Here is a 16,079-nt window from a genome sequence, read left to right as displayed (position 1 = left end):
CTTCATTATTGTTGGCGAGTACAGGATTCTTTCGTGGAAAAATTTGCTTATTTGTATCTTGAATTTACAGTATTTGTTACTATAATCACATGTTTCTCTTTCTTTTGTAAATGATTCTATTCTAATCCAGTCTGCTGCTGCAAAAAGGATTATAGATTCTTTGGTAATTGAATCTTTTGTAGTCTCTTTATTGTTATTAAAAATTCAAGTTTGTAATCATCAATCCCCGCATCATTAGCCTGAGTAGTGTTCTTTGGAAGTCTTTTATATCTAGAAGTAGTTGTTGAGATTTATGCTGCGGAATCACACAAATCTAGATCTAGGATAGCAATACAATGACGCCAAACACACACAAGAGAACACAGATTTAACGTGGAAAACCCTTACAGGAAAAAACCACGGCACAAAGCGACAGATCTCTACTATGAAATAGAAATTACAAAGAGAGAGGACTTACCCAATTCGAACAACCTCGAATCTCATCCTTGCTACACCCTTTGATTTCCCTAGAACCCCTTTAGAAAGCCTTAGAATTATTTCTCATCACCTAAAAAAGCCCTAGGAACACCTATTTATAGTTTAGGCAACTTCCCTTTCGCATCCCAGTTGCGAAAGGACTCAGATTTAAGACATATCACAACAATCTCCACCATGTCTTCAATCTTCAACCGTGTAGCTTCTTGACCTCTTCTCTTATTTCTACATCACATCATAACTTCTCTTGCATACTCCGTCTTCCTTTTACACCATCGCCAAGCCCAAAGAAGTTTTACAGACCTTGAACTTCTCTACAGGAACGATCTAGGAGAGCGTGTCCATTGGATCAGAATTCACATACCCAACCATCTTTGCTTCTGTCTTCTCAAAAGGAAAGACGTAGTCTTCTTACCATATCACCACTACCCAATATTGTTTGCCGGGGTACTTGCTCATAACACTGATAGCCTGTGAAATAACCGGTCTAATCCAAACCATGGCATACACTGCCAACAGCATTCGAATAAGGCTCATGAGATAACCTGCTTTTCCTCATCTGTTTTGGGACATGTTCTGAGAAAAACTTGAGGAGAGACACGTAGGGAACGCTCTCCGACTTTACCTGACCTATCACATCCTTAATCAATACCTACACACAAGATATTCCTCCTGTGATTACCAAAGCCTACTCCTCCTTCAGTCTCAATACCGAGAACCATCTTTGCAGCCCCCCGGTCCTTCATCCTGAATGTCCCACTTAACCGAGTCTTCAGTACATTGATTTCAGACATGTTATAATTGGCGATCTACATGTCATCAATTTCTGACTCACCATGAAGGAAACAAACTACTGCCTAGGCGACAGGTCGAACCACGACCTCCTGCAAAGTCTTTTCTCAGCCCCTTTAACTTCGAACTGCTCTGATTGCTTCATGTAAATCTGCTCTTCACTTTCCCTTACAGAAGTGCAGACACCACATCCATCCTTCCAACTCAAGATCACATTAGCCAACCAGCGCCAATCACGGATCTAATAGACACATGATATACCATCGGCGCGAATATCTCTGAGAAGCCTATCCCTTCTCTTCGAGCATAACCCTTCGCTACCAACCTCGCCCTGTATCTATGTTGTATCCTCCTGAAGATCCACCTGCATCCAACCACTCTTCGGCCCACTAGAAGCTCCACTCACTCCCATATGTCGGTTTGGTACAACGAATCCATCACATCGCCCATAGTCACCTTTCACTTCTCAGCACCAGGCTCACCTAGAGTCATCTAAATATAATATAAATCCTCTGCGATATTGGAGTCGTCCATGTACCTCGCCGATATCCTGCGATCATGACGTATGATTCTTCTCACGGGTGGCTGCTCCACCTGCTCTGTATCCTTGTCCACGTGTCTCAGCCTTCCTGCCCTGCCCGCTTATGTGGTCATGCCCAACATGCCACACACATGCAAAGATGAAATCCGCTACATCCACTGCAGCTCCACCTTTTGAAGTGCTCCCGATCAACCTATGCATGTTATCGAGTCGTTGTGCTTTTATGATTACCTGTGCCCCCTTAAATACCTTAAGAGTACTATCAATACCTTTGTACTTGCATCCTTTTGTCTCAAGTACATCAAGAGAAATCAGATTCTGTTTCAAATCAGGAACGTGCCTGACATCAGTCAAGGTACACTCCACCCCATCAAACATCCTAATGCACACCGTACCAACGGCCACAACATTACAGGCAAAGCCATTGCCCATAAACACATGTCCACCATCACACTCCCTGTAGCTAGCAAACCAACTCCGATGAGGAGTCATGTGAAAAGATGCCCCTATGTGTAGCATTCACTCGTCCTTACGATCATCGTATGGCCGCCTGATAATAGACACAGACAAGACATCACCATCACATCCACTCGATTCATCTGACGTGGCAACATTGGCATCCCTGTATGAAGCCTCAGAATCTTCTCTCTTCGATTTTGAATTTTCACAATCCTTCTTCACATGTCCTTCCTACCCACAATTCCAGCACTTTACCTTTCCTTTGCCCTTACTCTTGGATTTGGATCTAGAACCTGAAAAATCCGTACCTTGTTCAGAATTCATACCCCTTGTAAACAGTGCATCAAAAGATGTCCCTATGTCGCCGTTTATCTTTCTCATAGCCTTCCCTTGAAGGGCCGAGATAATAGTGTGACACTTAGGATTTTATTCGTGCTGCACATGATGTCCTTGAATGACTCATACGACGCCGGAAGAGAATTCAGCAACATACATGCTTGTTCTTCATCTTTCATCACTTCCTACATATCCAGCAATTTGCAAACTAATTTATTAAAGTTGCTGATGTGAGCCTCCAGATCTCCACCCTCTGCCATCTTGAAGTTATACCACTACCGCTTCAAGTGTAGGCGATTTTCAGAGAATTTTTTCGCATAAACATCCTCTAACTTCGCCCATAACTTAGCCGCAGTTTTCTCCCTCATAACATTATAGAGAACCTCATCCATGAGACATAAACGGATTGATGATAAAGCCTTCTTATCAAGAGTATTCCATTCATCATCAGTCATAGTAGACTTTCACTCCTCAAGAGCACCATCTTCACCTTGCTTGATTAAGGAACTCATCATCTTGATTTTCCATAACTCAAAATTATTTTTTCCTGAGTACTTCTCAATCTCATACCTAGTGCTCGTTATTATTACTAATCCCTCAGATTCAGATCTGTGCCCCAACGATAGCTCTGATACCACTTGTTGGGATTTGTGCTGCGGAATCACACAGATCTAGATCTAGGATAGCAATACAATGACACCAAGCACGCACAAGAGAACACAGATTTAACGTGGAAAACTCTTACGGGAAAAAACCATGGAAGCGACAGATCTCCACTATGAAATAGAAATTACAAAGAGAGAGGACTTACCCAATTCGAACAACCTCGAATCTCACCCTTGCTACACCCTTTGATTTCCTTAGAACCCTTTTAGAAAGCCTTAGAATTGTTTCCCATCACCTAAAAAAGCCCTAGGAACACCTATTTATAGTTTAGGCAACTTCCCTTTCGCATCCCAGTTGCGAAGGGACCCTTTCGCATCCCAGTTATGAAAGGACTCAGATTTAAGACATATCGCAACAGTAGCCATTGATATTTGCCTCCATTTTTCTCTGGTCTGAATTCCCACCAATTCCATCTCTCCTGTCCTCTGTTTTGGGTGCCTATGGCCTCCATTGCCCACCTATCTCCACCACCTCCTTTCCATTTTACATACTCTTGCAATGCGTGTGGAGAAAGGAAGGGGGAGAGAAATTGAGGCAAGATCATTCCAAATGATACGTTGCCAGCTATACACAAAGAGGAAGGTGATGGCTATACGAGTCGAGTTAGCTCGGTCAGCTCGCTCAACTCGACTCGCCTCGAGCTCAAAATTGGATTCGGACCGAGTCGAGCTGGTTTTTGGTGCTCAAAAAAAATTCAAGTCGAGTTTGAGCTCGACTTGACTCAGATCAAACCTCAACTCGAATTGGCTCGGTGACTCAGTTATTTTGATATCGATGCTGCTCGCCGAGTGTTTGATGAAATGACTCAACGAAATGTTGTTTCGGGTAAGTACATTCTCCCCGGGATTGGCTGGTGGTGAGGAAGGAATGGATACGAAACAAATTACTACCAAAAAAAAAACATTATAAGACCACCCTCATATCTTGATTTTGATGCTACTCGTCAAGTGTTTGATAAAATATCAGTTAAGTGTTGTTACTGTTTTGCATTACGAGAGAAATTGAAGATACAGTCTATGTGTTTGAGAAAAATGACGTAGAGACTTGAGCTGGCCTGAGCTGCTGACCGAGCTGAGCCGAAATGAGTTTGAGTTGAGGTTAGCCACTGGCCGAGCTGAGCGGAGCTGTGCCAAGGTTGACTTGGTTCAACTTGTGTAGAGGGTAATATTTGAACACGGTGGTTCATTAAATATGTTTCAACAAATCATCAATATTAAACAGTTCTAAAACCCAACAATACAACTCAATTCTTAATCCACACCTCACGTTGGGCAGCTGGTCTGGGTCTGCATGTGAACGGCCGCTTTCCTTGTCTAAACCAGTGGTGAGTTGATTCTTCGTATGTACAGTGAACATGACACGCCGTAACTCATGAACTGAGTGAATGTTATGCAGACATTTACGGTGGGTCCCACGCACCCTCTTCCGAGAGTATTCCAATCAAGGAACCCGTACGTCTGGGTCTGATTTTGTTGGCTGAGATACTCGATGTTTCATCCAAAATGGCAAACCAAAGGCCCCCTACACGAGATCCGCACCGTTTATCACTTTTTGTGTTGGGCACCTGCTGTTGATGGGGAAGGGAGATCCAACCGATGGTCCAACTGAATGGCAAAAGCCATCTCTATTGTTGTTGGCACACATGTCCATGAATGGACCAGATCACAAGTCTGCATTTTCAAGGGACGCAAAAACAAAAATTACACTGTTTGGACGATCTTAACCCTTAATCAGTGGCATCAAACGACAAACAGAAGCAACAATTGATATTCGATTAGAAAAAGAAAAAAAATTTACGGCTAGGATTATCCAATGAAGGAAATATTTCATTGGTGACTGACCAATAGGTAGGGGAGGCAATGGACCGGCCGGTCCGTGTGGCCCAGCCGTGTAGGGTCATGGCTTGGGTCTCTAAACTAGGCTTGAGTACCAGGCCCAGGCTCAGTATTCACAATGGGGCTGTGCCATTCAAGAATGCCCCGGCCTAGCCTGTTGGCCAGGTCCAATCATCAAGTGGCCCACTGTTATATAGAAAGCATGAATGGTTTAAAGACACTTTTATGTGGTGTAGCCAACACAAGTCACGGATTGACTTGATTTTTAAGCCCTAGGCCCACCATGAAATGGTGCATCTGACTGCACGCATCATGGTGGGGCCCACACAACTCGACCTCATGGAAAGTTCCCATGAGGTCGATCGCATAGAACCTTTCTCCATATATATATATATATATATATATATATATGGTGTGTGTGTGTGTGTGTGTGAACAAATGAGAGGCAATGAAACTGGTAATTAACCAATGTCAACCAAAAAAATAATTTTAAAATCTTAAAGAGATTCTAATGCTCCATCGCTCTTAACTTATGGTGCTTCTAGTTGCATAAGGAACGTCCCTCTAATCTATTAGTCTAGCTTGTTCGTTAGGTTCAATGCTCAATTGATCTAGACTGTAGGTTAGGTTCAATGCTCATTTTATTAGCTACCATGCAAACATCAAACCAATCTAACAATTTTCACCATACGATCCATAGCATTTAATATGGATGGCCAAGATCATTCACACAAAAATAGGTCTAATCAACAATTTGATCCGTGTATTTGTTAGGTCCCATCACGGATTGCTTATGATTATAGGGGATCACTTTTATTAGGCAATCCTAACCATTCCATCAATGGTTTAGAAAAAGGATGGCTACAAAAATATGACCATATTATTGATAGATTGGATCGTCCAATAAATGTAATTTTCACATGGTAACTCATGAAAAGTGTTCTAGATTCAGTGGACAGTTCAGATCAACCGATTAGAACAAGCGACTAATGCAACTAGGAGCACGACTTGAAATCTTCTAAGAGTACTGGAGAATTTATTTTTATTTTTTTATCAATCTTAAAATGTTAAATTCCAAAGCAAAAGAAGTCCAAAACATTTTATTATCTTATTAGTGAAAAGAAAACCATTCAAAGAATACAACCTCCCTTGATTTTCCTCTTGAAAATCCTTTGACCAGGACTCAAAACATGCAAAGGGTCAAACTTAGATTTCAACTCTTCAAACCTCTCCCACTCTTCACCAAAATGACCCCTCCATCCACTTTCATCCATTAGATATGGCATGTATTGTTTCACACCCATTCCATCTCCACCATCCATCATCTCCACCTCTCTCCCTTCCATCTTCCTCATGCAAAAACCACCATAGATATCCATCATGGTTGCACCCATCACCCCATCAATAGCCATCATGGTCCCCAGGGTGCCATCAATTGTGTCAGTGATGATATCCACTTCAGTGTTCCTTCGGCAAATACTAGCCTTTGAAGTAGAAATCTCTATGATCTCTTGGTTTTGAGCTAGAAAGATTTGTAGACATGAAGAGCCATAGGTTCTGCATGATGGCGCGACTGACCGGAGCAAGTTTACTACATAGAAGATGTCCTCTCCCACTTGATCTTGAGGCAGAATTATCGACATTTTCTGATTCCATCTAAAACACAACATCAGTAATTCAGTTAGACATGTGTAAGCACTCCTACAACAATGTTAGTGAGAGAGAGAGAGAGAGAGAGAGAGAGAGAGAGAGAGAGAGTAGAACTAATGGCATACTTGTGTTTTAGGACTGGGTAGATGATTAGTGGGCCACCAATGGGGGTTGTTGAAATGGTTTGAAGGAGGAGATCTTTGAATTGGTTAATGTGGGACCTAGGGACGAAGAGATCTAACCACGGATGGGGCACTTCCCATAGTCCTTGGTTATGAAGCTTTTGTTCTTCCAGTCTTACGCGGTTGAGAAAGTCCAAGTAAGAGATGTCTACGTTTAGAATCTCCGGTGGAATGAAGCTCAATCGACTTAGTATTTCATCCAATTTCTGCACATAGATTCACAAACATGGCCCACTTCTTCAAGACATGAAAATGGCTGGGATGAATTCATCTAAGGTGTGAGTTTGCCTCACCATAAGGTCCTTTAGAAATGGTAAAGGATAACTAAAAGTGATGGAAAGCTACTGGTGTAGCAAACTCACACGGTAGTCGTACGCTGTTTGATTTTCATATGTTGCTTGTAGGAGATGAAAATTGGTAAGGATTCTTACCTTGAAAATTGGTTTGAAAAAAAGTTTTTTAATAGTTATTTAAATTTGTGAGTCCCACTGTGATGCATGTGACTTATCCATGCTATCCATCTGTTTTACCAGCACATGCTAGGGCATGAGCCAAAAAATGAGGCAAATCTAAAGCCCAAGTGGACCACACCTCAGGAAACAGTGGTCTTAAAAATCTACACGGTTGAAAGTTGTTTCCTCCCTTGGGGCTCAAAGTGAATGTTTATTTGTCAACTAACCTGTTCACAAGGTCACACGCATGTAAATCAAAAATATAAGTTTGATCCAAAACTTTTGGGGGCCCAAGAAGTTTTGAACGGTAGGTGTTCAACTCTCACTGTTTCATGTGGTCCACTTGAATTTTGGTTCTACCACATTTTTCAACTCATGCCTAAAATTATCTAGGGTAAGGGATGGACGATGTGGATAAGACACAAACATATGGGCCCCACAATTTTAAAGTTTTTCTCCTTAAGTTGCATGACCAAGTGATATCAGGGTGGCGTCTTAACATCATCACAGGAAGCCAGCCGCCGGAATTACATAAGTAAATAATTATTCCCCATTTAATGTGAATTACAATTAAAATTAAAAAATAAACAGTCCCTAAATCAACTTGTTAGGAACAAGAGTTTGAGAATGATCACATGTGTTCCAATGCATGGTAATTATCACCAATTCGAGCTGTGTAGGGTCCACTAAGATGTGTGAGTACCGTTCAATCTCTCTATTACATACAACATGTAATCACCGTGTTCAGCATAGATCTTAGTGTAAGACTCTATCAAGTGGGCCATACATGATCACCGGTTTATATCTGACCGTTACATTATTCAAATTGAGCTATTTAGTGGTCCCACTCCAGTAGTGATCATTGCAAATAGGTTTGGGGCAGGATGCTTGAACCTTAGTTCTTATACACGGTTATATATTAATTAAGTCGGATATGAAAACCTATGGTCTGAGACCCTAGAGGGGAGAAGTGTGATAGGTAAGCTTATCTTACCCTCTTTTTTATATATAAATGTCTTAGTCCTCTCACTCACACATACGAGAGAAAACCATAGTCTTATTGAAGGTTCTCCTAAAGTTGTAAGGTGCGGAAGACCAAGATTCATTCTTGGCGATTTCGCAACATCGGGAGTGTTTTTTCAGTTGGGTATGTTTGTAAGATTAAAGCATTAAATCTTCATTATTGATGAATAGACGATCTTTTAATTATGCAATATAGAAATAACACCCAATGATCAAAAGGAACAACAGGGAACACTAGGGAAAGTGGCGGATGGCCACGGTAGAAATATCCAGATGGAGTGTGTGGTCCACTACTTTGTTAATATGCCATAAAACTTAGATTTCACAAAACACCCCACTGGATGAAAGGACACACCAAAACTCAATGAATATCTAGGTTTTAGGCATGATTAGACATTGTTTCCCTGTGAAGTGTCCCACTCGAATTGTGTATCAAGATGATTCTTGGGAAGTATAGTGAACATGAGGGATCATCAGATTCAGGAATTGAATTCCAAGTAGCAATTATCGTACATTCCATCATATGTGATCATTCCTCCCGTTGAATTGAATTGCAATAATTAGTTGCTAGAGAGGAAAGTAGTTACCTCATCACTATTCATAGTAAGGAAGGTGCTAATATCACTATTTAGTTCATTTCAAGTTGAAGTATGCTAAAATGACTGCTAAGGTAGTTGCAATTTCGACTTTCCTCTTTATTAAGCTAATTATCGAATTTCATTTCAATGTTGCAATCAAACACAACCTCAGTAGTCAAAATGGATGTTTACATATTCCCTCTTTTTTTTTTTAATTATGCCAAAAGAAAGGTATACCTGATGAATGGCCTCGTCCTCATTGTAGTAAATTGCAATTTCGATGGCATAGTTTTCAACCATTCTTTTTGAGTGGTTTTCAACATCTAAACTTAAACGGGAAGTTACGTGACTCGATGAATGGGAATCCTCATTTAACTTTATAAAACCTTCCACATAATCCACCTTCTCCATTGACATTAGATGCTCTTGGTCTCTTGTAAACCTATTAAAATCATCATAAAATAATTTTATCCATTTCACCTGCATGACAACGAAGAATGACTTCAAATTCGGACTCTTTATCAATGTAAATTGCTCACTTCAATAAATTTGAAGTTACCTTGGTAAATTCCTATAAAATACATTGTGAGTTGATGTGTATACATGTACGGTGATCAAGACTATTGATTTGATGGGCCACTAAGTGTATAGCCATGATGGGTCACAAAGTGTCTAGCCATCCAATCATTGTGATTTTTTCCTCATTGGATGTCGAGGATTCTCTCAGATTTTACTCTAATACTGTATGATAACTGTCCACTTGCAGGCCATGCAATTGATTGTCATCAGCCATATTACATCTTCAGGCCATGGCCCATTTTCATGGTGATCCACCAAATCAAAGCCTCTGAATATGATATAACACTGATTACCTACCATCTTAGGAGCAACCTCCAATGCAATCCTAGCTCTGGTTATAATCCCAAACTGCCCCAATCCTCCTAACACTGCATAAAACAGGTCTGGATTTTTCACTTCAGAACAAGTCATGAGCTCTCCTCTTCCTGCAACAATTAAAGCTTAAATTCAAAGGCAAGTACATAAGCATGCATGCATGCATCTGCATACGTATATACATCTATGTGTGTGTGAATCAGCTCTATCCCACTAATCTCACACTAATTACCTGTTACCACATCCATTTCAAACACATTAGCTATCTGGGGCCCATACTTAAAGGTCTGGCCACCAATCCCACCGACGGACAGCGTCCCGCCCACAGTAAGATACAAATAATCCGTCCATGATGGAGGTGTCAAACCATGTTTCAGTGTCTCCTCCAAGATCTCAATCCAAAGAGCCCCACCATCGGCATCGACGAAGAAATGATCATTTCCATCGCAACCCACTTTGGTTTTTCCGACTGTAATGGCCCGTGGCAACTCAGTCATGTCAACGATGATACCATCAGGCGCGTGCGCTTGGCCATGGGTAGAATGGCCTGCACCTCTGGCGGCCACAGTTAGATTGTTGTCTATGGAAGAGATGGATTGTAGCAAAAGAGAAATGTCTTGTGGGGTCTTTGGTTTAAGAACTAGAGAAGGAGATTTTTGTATGATTCTACCATAATCTAGTGTGTAGGAGATATTGGGGGTGTGGAAATGTAAGGGGATTGAATCAATAGATGTTTGAATGAAATTGAAGGGCGGAGAAACATATAGGAAGAGAAGAACTTTGAGTAGATAGGAAAGAATGGAGAAACGCATGTTTTTTGGGAGGAAGACAGTTGTCGGTTCTGATTCTAAGTACGAGAGAGAGAGAGAGAGAGAGAGAGAAATGGTATATGGTCGTGTGTGTAGAGGAGAGAGAGAGAGAGAGAGAGAGAGAGAGAGAGACGATGATGATGACGACGATGAAGAGAGAGAGATATGATTATTATGACGATGATAAGCATAACAGTGGGGGAGCGGATTCGGACGTATTCGGTCAGGTCGGGGTTACACCGAGTTCGATCAGGCAGTGAACCTAGTGCCCACCTTGATGCGTGTGTTGTATATCATGCTGTCCATCCGTTTTTCCACCTCATTTTAGAGCATTGGCAAAAAAAAATATAAGAGATCCAAGTTGCAGGTGGACCAGAACATAGGAAAACAGTGGTGATTAAATGCACCCCGTTAAAAACTTCCGAGGGCTCAGTCAATTACTATTGTTTTCTGTAGTGTGGTCCACATGAGATTTGAATTTGCTTCATCTCTGGATTCATGGCCTAAAATGATCTGGAAAAACAGATGAATGGCACGGATATGAAGCACATAAATCAACGTTGGCCCCACAGTCGAGGCCTGACCGAGTTCGGTGTTAACCCGACCTGACCGAATCAGCTCCTCGATAGTGGGGATGCGAATTGCCTTTGTCCCTTGCGAAATGGTAGGCAGAAGATATGTGGGTCCACCATAATGTCCATGATGAATCCGCTCCGTCTATCAGTTTTCTTAAGCTCATAATAGATAATAGTCCAAAAATGGCAAAGATCCAAAACTCAGATAGGACACACGACAGGAAACAGTTAGAATGGAAACACTCACCATTGAAACCTTTCCGGAGCCCACTGTGATGTTTATATGCCATCCAAACCGTTGATAAGGTTATTCCTACTAAGATGATCCAAAAACATAAACACCATCCTGATAAAAACTTCTGTGGCCCCCACAAAGTATCCAACAGTGAAGATTTCACTCCAACGGTCTGTTTCCCAACGTGTGGCCCACCTGACTGGTATCGTGAGCTTACAAAACTAAAGGATGGAGTGGATTCTCAGGGAAACCACATAAGGGTGGGCCCCAAATAACTCCAACAGTTATAGATGTCTGTGTGGGTGTGGGCCCCACCTAACACACATGCACTGGATTAGTAATTAATGGTTGTAACATCCAGCACTAATGGCTCCAAATTGGAATATATATCTTCTTTATGGAATGAGTGGAACATTTTCGTTTTGCCATTGATGGAAATGTTTCTCTATCTACATTTGATGACGTGGAATTTTGATTGATAGCTAGAGTACATGTGAGGCTCCCTACCGTATAACTGCCACATACCTCCAAACACAGTGGACCCCACACACACCCTGGAAGGCTTTTAACCATGGTTGTCTCCATCCCCACTGTTTCCTTTGGTGGAGCCCACCTGAATGTTAGATGACCTGACCTCTGCGGGATAAGGAGAACATCGTGAGGGGACGAACATGTGATGGAAGGATTGGATGTCATGCATACATCACGTTGTCTATATATATATGTTAAGCTTAACCTTAAAAGCTTTGTAGTGGACCTGATTCTGCCTAAATTTTAATTGGATGTCCAAAACCAACCCCCTACCATATATAAGAATAGGGTATTCATCAAAACCTGCTAAGTCTGGAGAATTAATTGCTAAAAACCAATCTTTAGCTGCCACCATTTCTACCTATATAATTGCTAGTTGCAATCTGCTTATGCCTGTGTTTGGAACTAATTAATATATCGAAATATATCGAAAAGCTAAAAGGAAAATGAATTCTAGGATTATAAGTGGGACCCACATGACTACACCTTATTGAACCTTTGTGCAGTGGGCCCATGCAATATAGAAATAATAGAAAGGATGAAATTGTTTCTTTTTTGTAGGGCCTACTAGTATTTATTTCTAAAAGTTCATGACCAAGGAGGTTGTATCATGTTAGAATGGTAAACTTGGTAGTGGGTGGGGAAGCCGGTTTTCCATTCTATTTTTTTAAGGTTAGCTGGGGTTGTTAGAGTTTTATTTATGAGTCTGGATACCCCCAACTGAAGGAGAAAAAATCTTTTTCTGCCATTCTTCTTAACCCACAGGTAAAAGTTATTATTTTACATTCATGGATCTTATTCACTTGCATGTAAATGTTAATATTCATTGTGTTTTGTGTATGCCATCCAATCCATGTATCAGCTTAGTCCCACCACGACGACAGGCTATAATTCAGACCTATGCCATCATTAAGTGGACCACGCTATCGAAAAGTGGAATCCATTCATAAACTTCCAAATTTGCATGATAGCACGTGTGAGGTTGGATCAACATTATTTTCAGGCATCCCACTTAACAGGTTGGACTCCATAGACATACCTGAAGCGTTACCTATCTCGGTTGTGTTGATACGTGTTTTATATCTCCGCATCATCCATTCATTTCGCTGGATCATTTTAGGGTATGAGCCTAAAAATAAGCCAAATGTAAAGCTCAAGAGGACCACATCATAGAAAGCACCGCAAACAATGACACCCACCATTAAAACCTTCCTAAGTGCCACCATGATGCTATTTGCCATCCAACCTATTCATAAGGTCATATAGACTTAGATGAAGGGAAAACACAAATACCAACTTGATCCGAAACTTTTATGGCCCCTAATAAATTTTCAATGGTAGACATTTAATCTCCACTGCTTATGTGGTGTACTCCACTTGAGATTTGGATCAATCTCACGTTTTAGTCCATGCCCTAAGATGGATATACAGACCATGTAGATAAAACACATACATCATGGTGGAGCCTACATAACACACCACCGAGGTCGATTCGTAAAACCACCCAATTGGCTTGGACACAAACCATAGTAGGCCTTAGTAGAAGAGCCGTAGAATAAACTTATTCTACGAACATGCAACCTCTTTATTTTAACCTCTACAATGTTTGTAAAGTGCTAACTTTTGGTGACACACGTGGTAAATATTATCATATGATCTGGCTGTCCATCAAAACAGCCACCAAATTCCAACGGATAATTTGAACTATGTAAGATATTTAAAACAAAAAATAATGAAAATGAAAAAAAAAAAAAAACTAAGATCACAAAAAGTAAAGTTAAAATTGTATACACCAGCATTGTTAAGAGGAGGTTGTTCAAACTAGGTTTCGGTTATATACTCAGGAAAGGAAATGGATTTTCACATATGTAACCGTAATACCTTGCAAATTTTAGGATGTAATTTTTTTTAGAAGCATAATGGGACCAATCATCAAATTGATGATCCAGGCCATCTGTTCTAAATCTAAGAAGATTTCATCATTGGATCTTTGATCCAGGCCATTGGATCTTCGATCAGCGACCATATGTGATGATGTGACCGTTGGATTATTGATCAGGATTATGTACCTTACATCTATAATAATTTAATTATTGGATCTTTCATCCAAATCATTTATCTTGGATTTGAGAAGATTTTACTGTTGGATTTTATAATCCAAACCTTGAATCTTTGATCTGAACCATTTAGACTCAAGATTTACCATCAAATACTCAGATGAATAGTTGAAAATGAAATTCCATGGAGAGATATTCCAAATGAAGGAAGATGAGTTTTCAATCCTTTGATCCAATCATTAATCCTTGTTTATTTTTTAAATTATCATAAGTTTTGCATTTAATCATGTATATCTATTGGTTAGAGTATTAAATGCTTATTATTAGCTAGATATGACTCAATCATATATGATTTACACCTAGTATGTACTAGAGACGGTGAACTTTCTTGCAAATTGTTGAAATGACTGGTGGACCCCTTGAGTGGTTATAAATATGATTGATGTTGAGTGTGGCTACACGCTTAGTCTTTATCCATTTTTATGTTAATTTTGGCAAGTCTTCTTAAAATTTCTTTATATATATATATATGTATATATATATATATATATATATATATATATATATATATATATATATATATATATATATATATATATATATTATTGTGTGTGTGTGTGTGTGTGTGTATTGGGTGTAATGGTTCCATGCCATCGACCTCATGGGAACTTAACTCCTATGATGTCGAGCTGTGTGGACCCACGTGATGTGTGTCAAACATCTACCCCATCAGTCAGATGCACCATTCCATGGTGGGCCTCGGCTTAAAAATCAAGTCAATCCATGACTTGTGTGAGCCACACCACATACAAAAGTTGAGAGGGATTACCCTCCCATAAAAACACTCATAATCATTTTTTGGGCCCACCGAGATGTGGTTCACAAATCTAGACCATCCATTATGTGTGTCACACTTGGATGATGGATCAAAACAATTTTCAGGTGGGCTCCACCAAGTGCTTTTATATGTTTTAAAAATGTCTTCACATGATTTTAGATGGCATAGCCCACCTGAGTTCGGGCTGATTTTTGGGATATCCCATAATTTAAAGAGAACCCATCAAATGCACGGTGTTAACGTTCGACACACATCATGGTAGGGTCCTCATAGCTCGACCTCATGAGAAGTTCCCATGTTCCCATGAGGTAGACCACATGGAACAATTTCCCATATATATATATATATATATATATATATATATATATGTGTGTGTGTGTGTGTGTGTGTGTGTGTGCGCGTGCGCGTGTGCGTGCGTTCGTGCGTGTGTGGAAATACCAAACAATTCTATATTCTCTAATTTACTGGAACATGTTTGGATGGCCAGCTATGAGAAGCACACATGCCATCATTCCTATGTACCCTAATGCATTGAACTGTTTTTTATCCGGTTTGAATATGAACTAGAGAAATAAGGGAAAGTTACCCGATTGGCCCAGAGTGCTCTACACGTCCAAGATAAGAGAAAGTGTAGGTGGTACACTCGAATTCTAATAGTAGATAACATGGGCCACACAATATTAGTGAGTTCGGATCTTTTCCTTTTCTTTCCTTAATTGTTTTCTTTTTATTTTTTGTTTTGTTTGTTTAGTACATTTGTAAAATTTAAATGAAAAAAGGAGTAAACCAAATTATGCAAATCAAAAGTAAATTGACCGAACATCAAGGTGGACCACACAGCTGACCACGAAAGTTGTGTGGGCCTCACATGCTACCCCTATGGATAGTCATGTGGACCCCATGCGTTGGCCACGCGGCACAGCTAGGTGGACCCCACACGCCATCCATGATGGATAGTTGGGACAGTTTGATTTGGCTCTAAGCCTTAAGTGAGAAAATTGTATTTTAGGTGGACCACTGTGATGTAGATTGTTTGCTAATTTGTATTCCTACAGGAAACATTAAAATGAAAACATGTACACTTATATAGGCCACATTTCAATGGCTCAGATTTTAAATCTTGTTGTCTAGTTGTGAAATGTATAATTAATG

General features: G+C 40.3%; 1 protein-coding gene across 1 annotated transcript; it reads right to left on the bottom strand.

The window, feature by feature from the left end:
• Window positions 1–6,233: 6,233 nt before the first annotated feature.
• On the bottom strand, window positions 6,234–10,694 carry LOC131225150 (cytokinin dehydrogenase 6-like). Its single transcript, XM_058220642.1, has 5 exons — window positions 10,115–10,694; window positions 9,865–9,992; window positions 9,226–9,468; window positions 6,879–7,141; window positions 6,234–6,759 (listed from the first exon to the last, which is right to left on the bottom strand). Exons 1-5 carry the CDS (start codon window positions 10,692–10,694, stop codon window positions 6,234–6,236), a joined length of 1,740 nt encoding a protein of 579 aa, XP_058076625.1.
• Between the last annotated feature and the right edge of the window lie 5,385 nt (window positions 10,695–16,079).

The sequence above is a fragment of the Magnolia sinica genome, chromosome 1, assembly GCF_029962835.1.
Source record: "Magnolia sinica isolate HGM2019 chromosome 1, MsV1, whole genome shotgun sequence".
Classification (NCBI taxonomy): Eukaryota; Viridiplantae; Streptophyta; class Magnoliopsida; order Magnoliales; family Magnoliaceae; genus Magnolia; species Magnolia sinica.
Note: the sequence above shows the minus strand (reverse complement) of the source record. Positions and strands in the feature narration are given on the sequence as shown.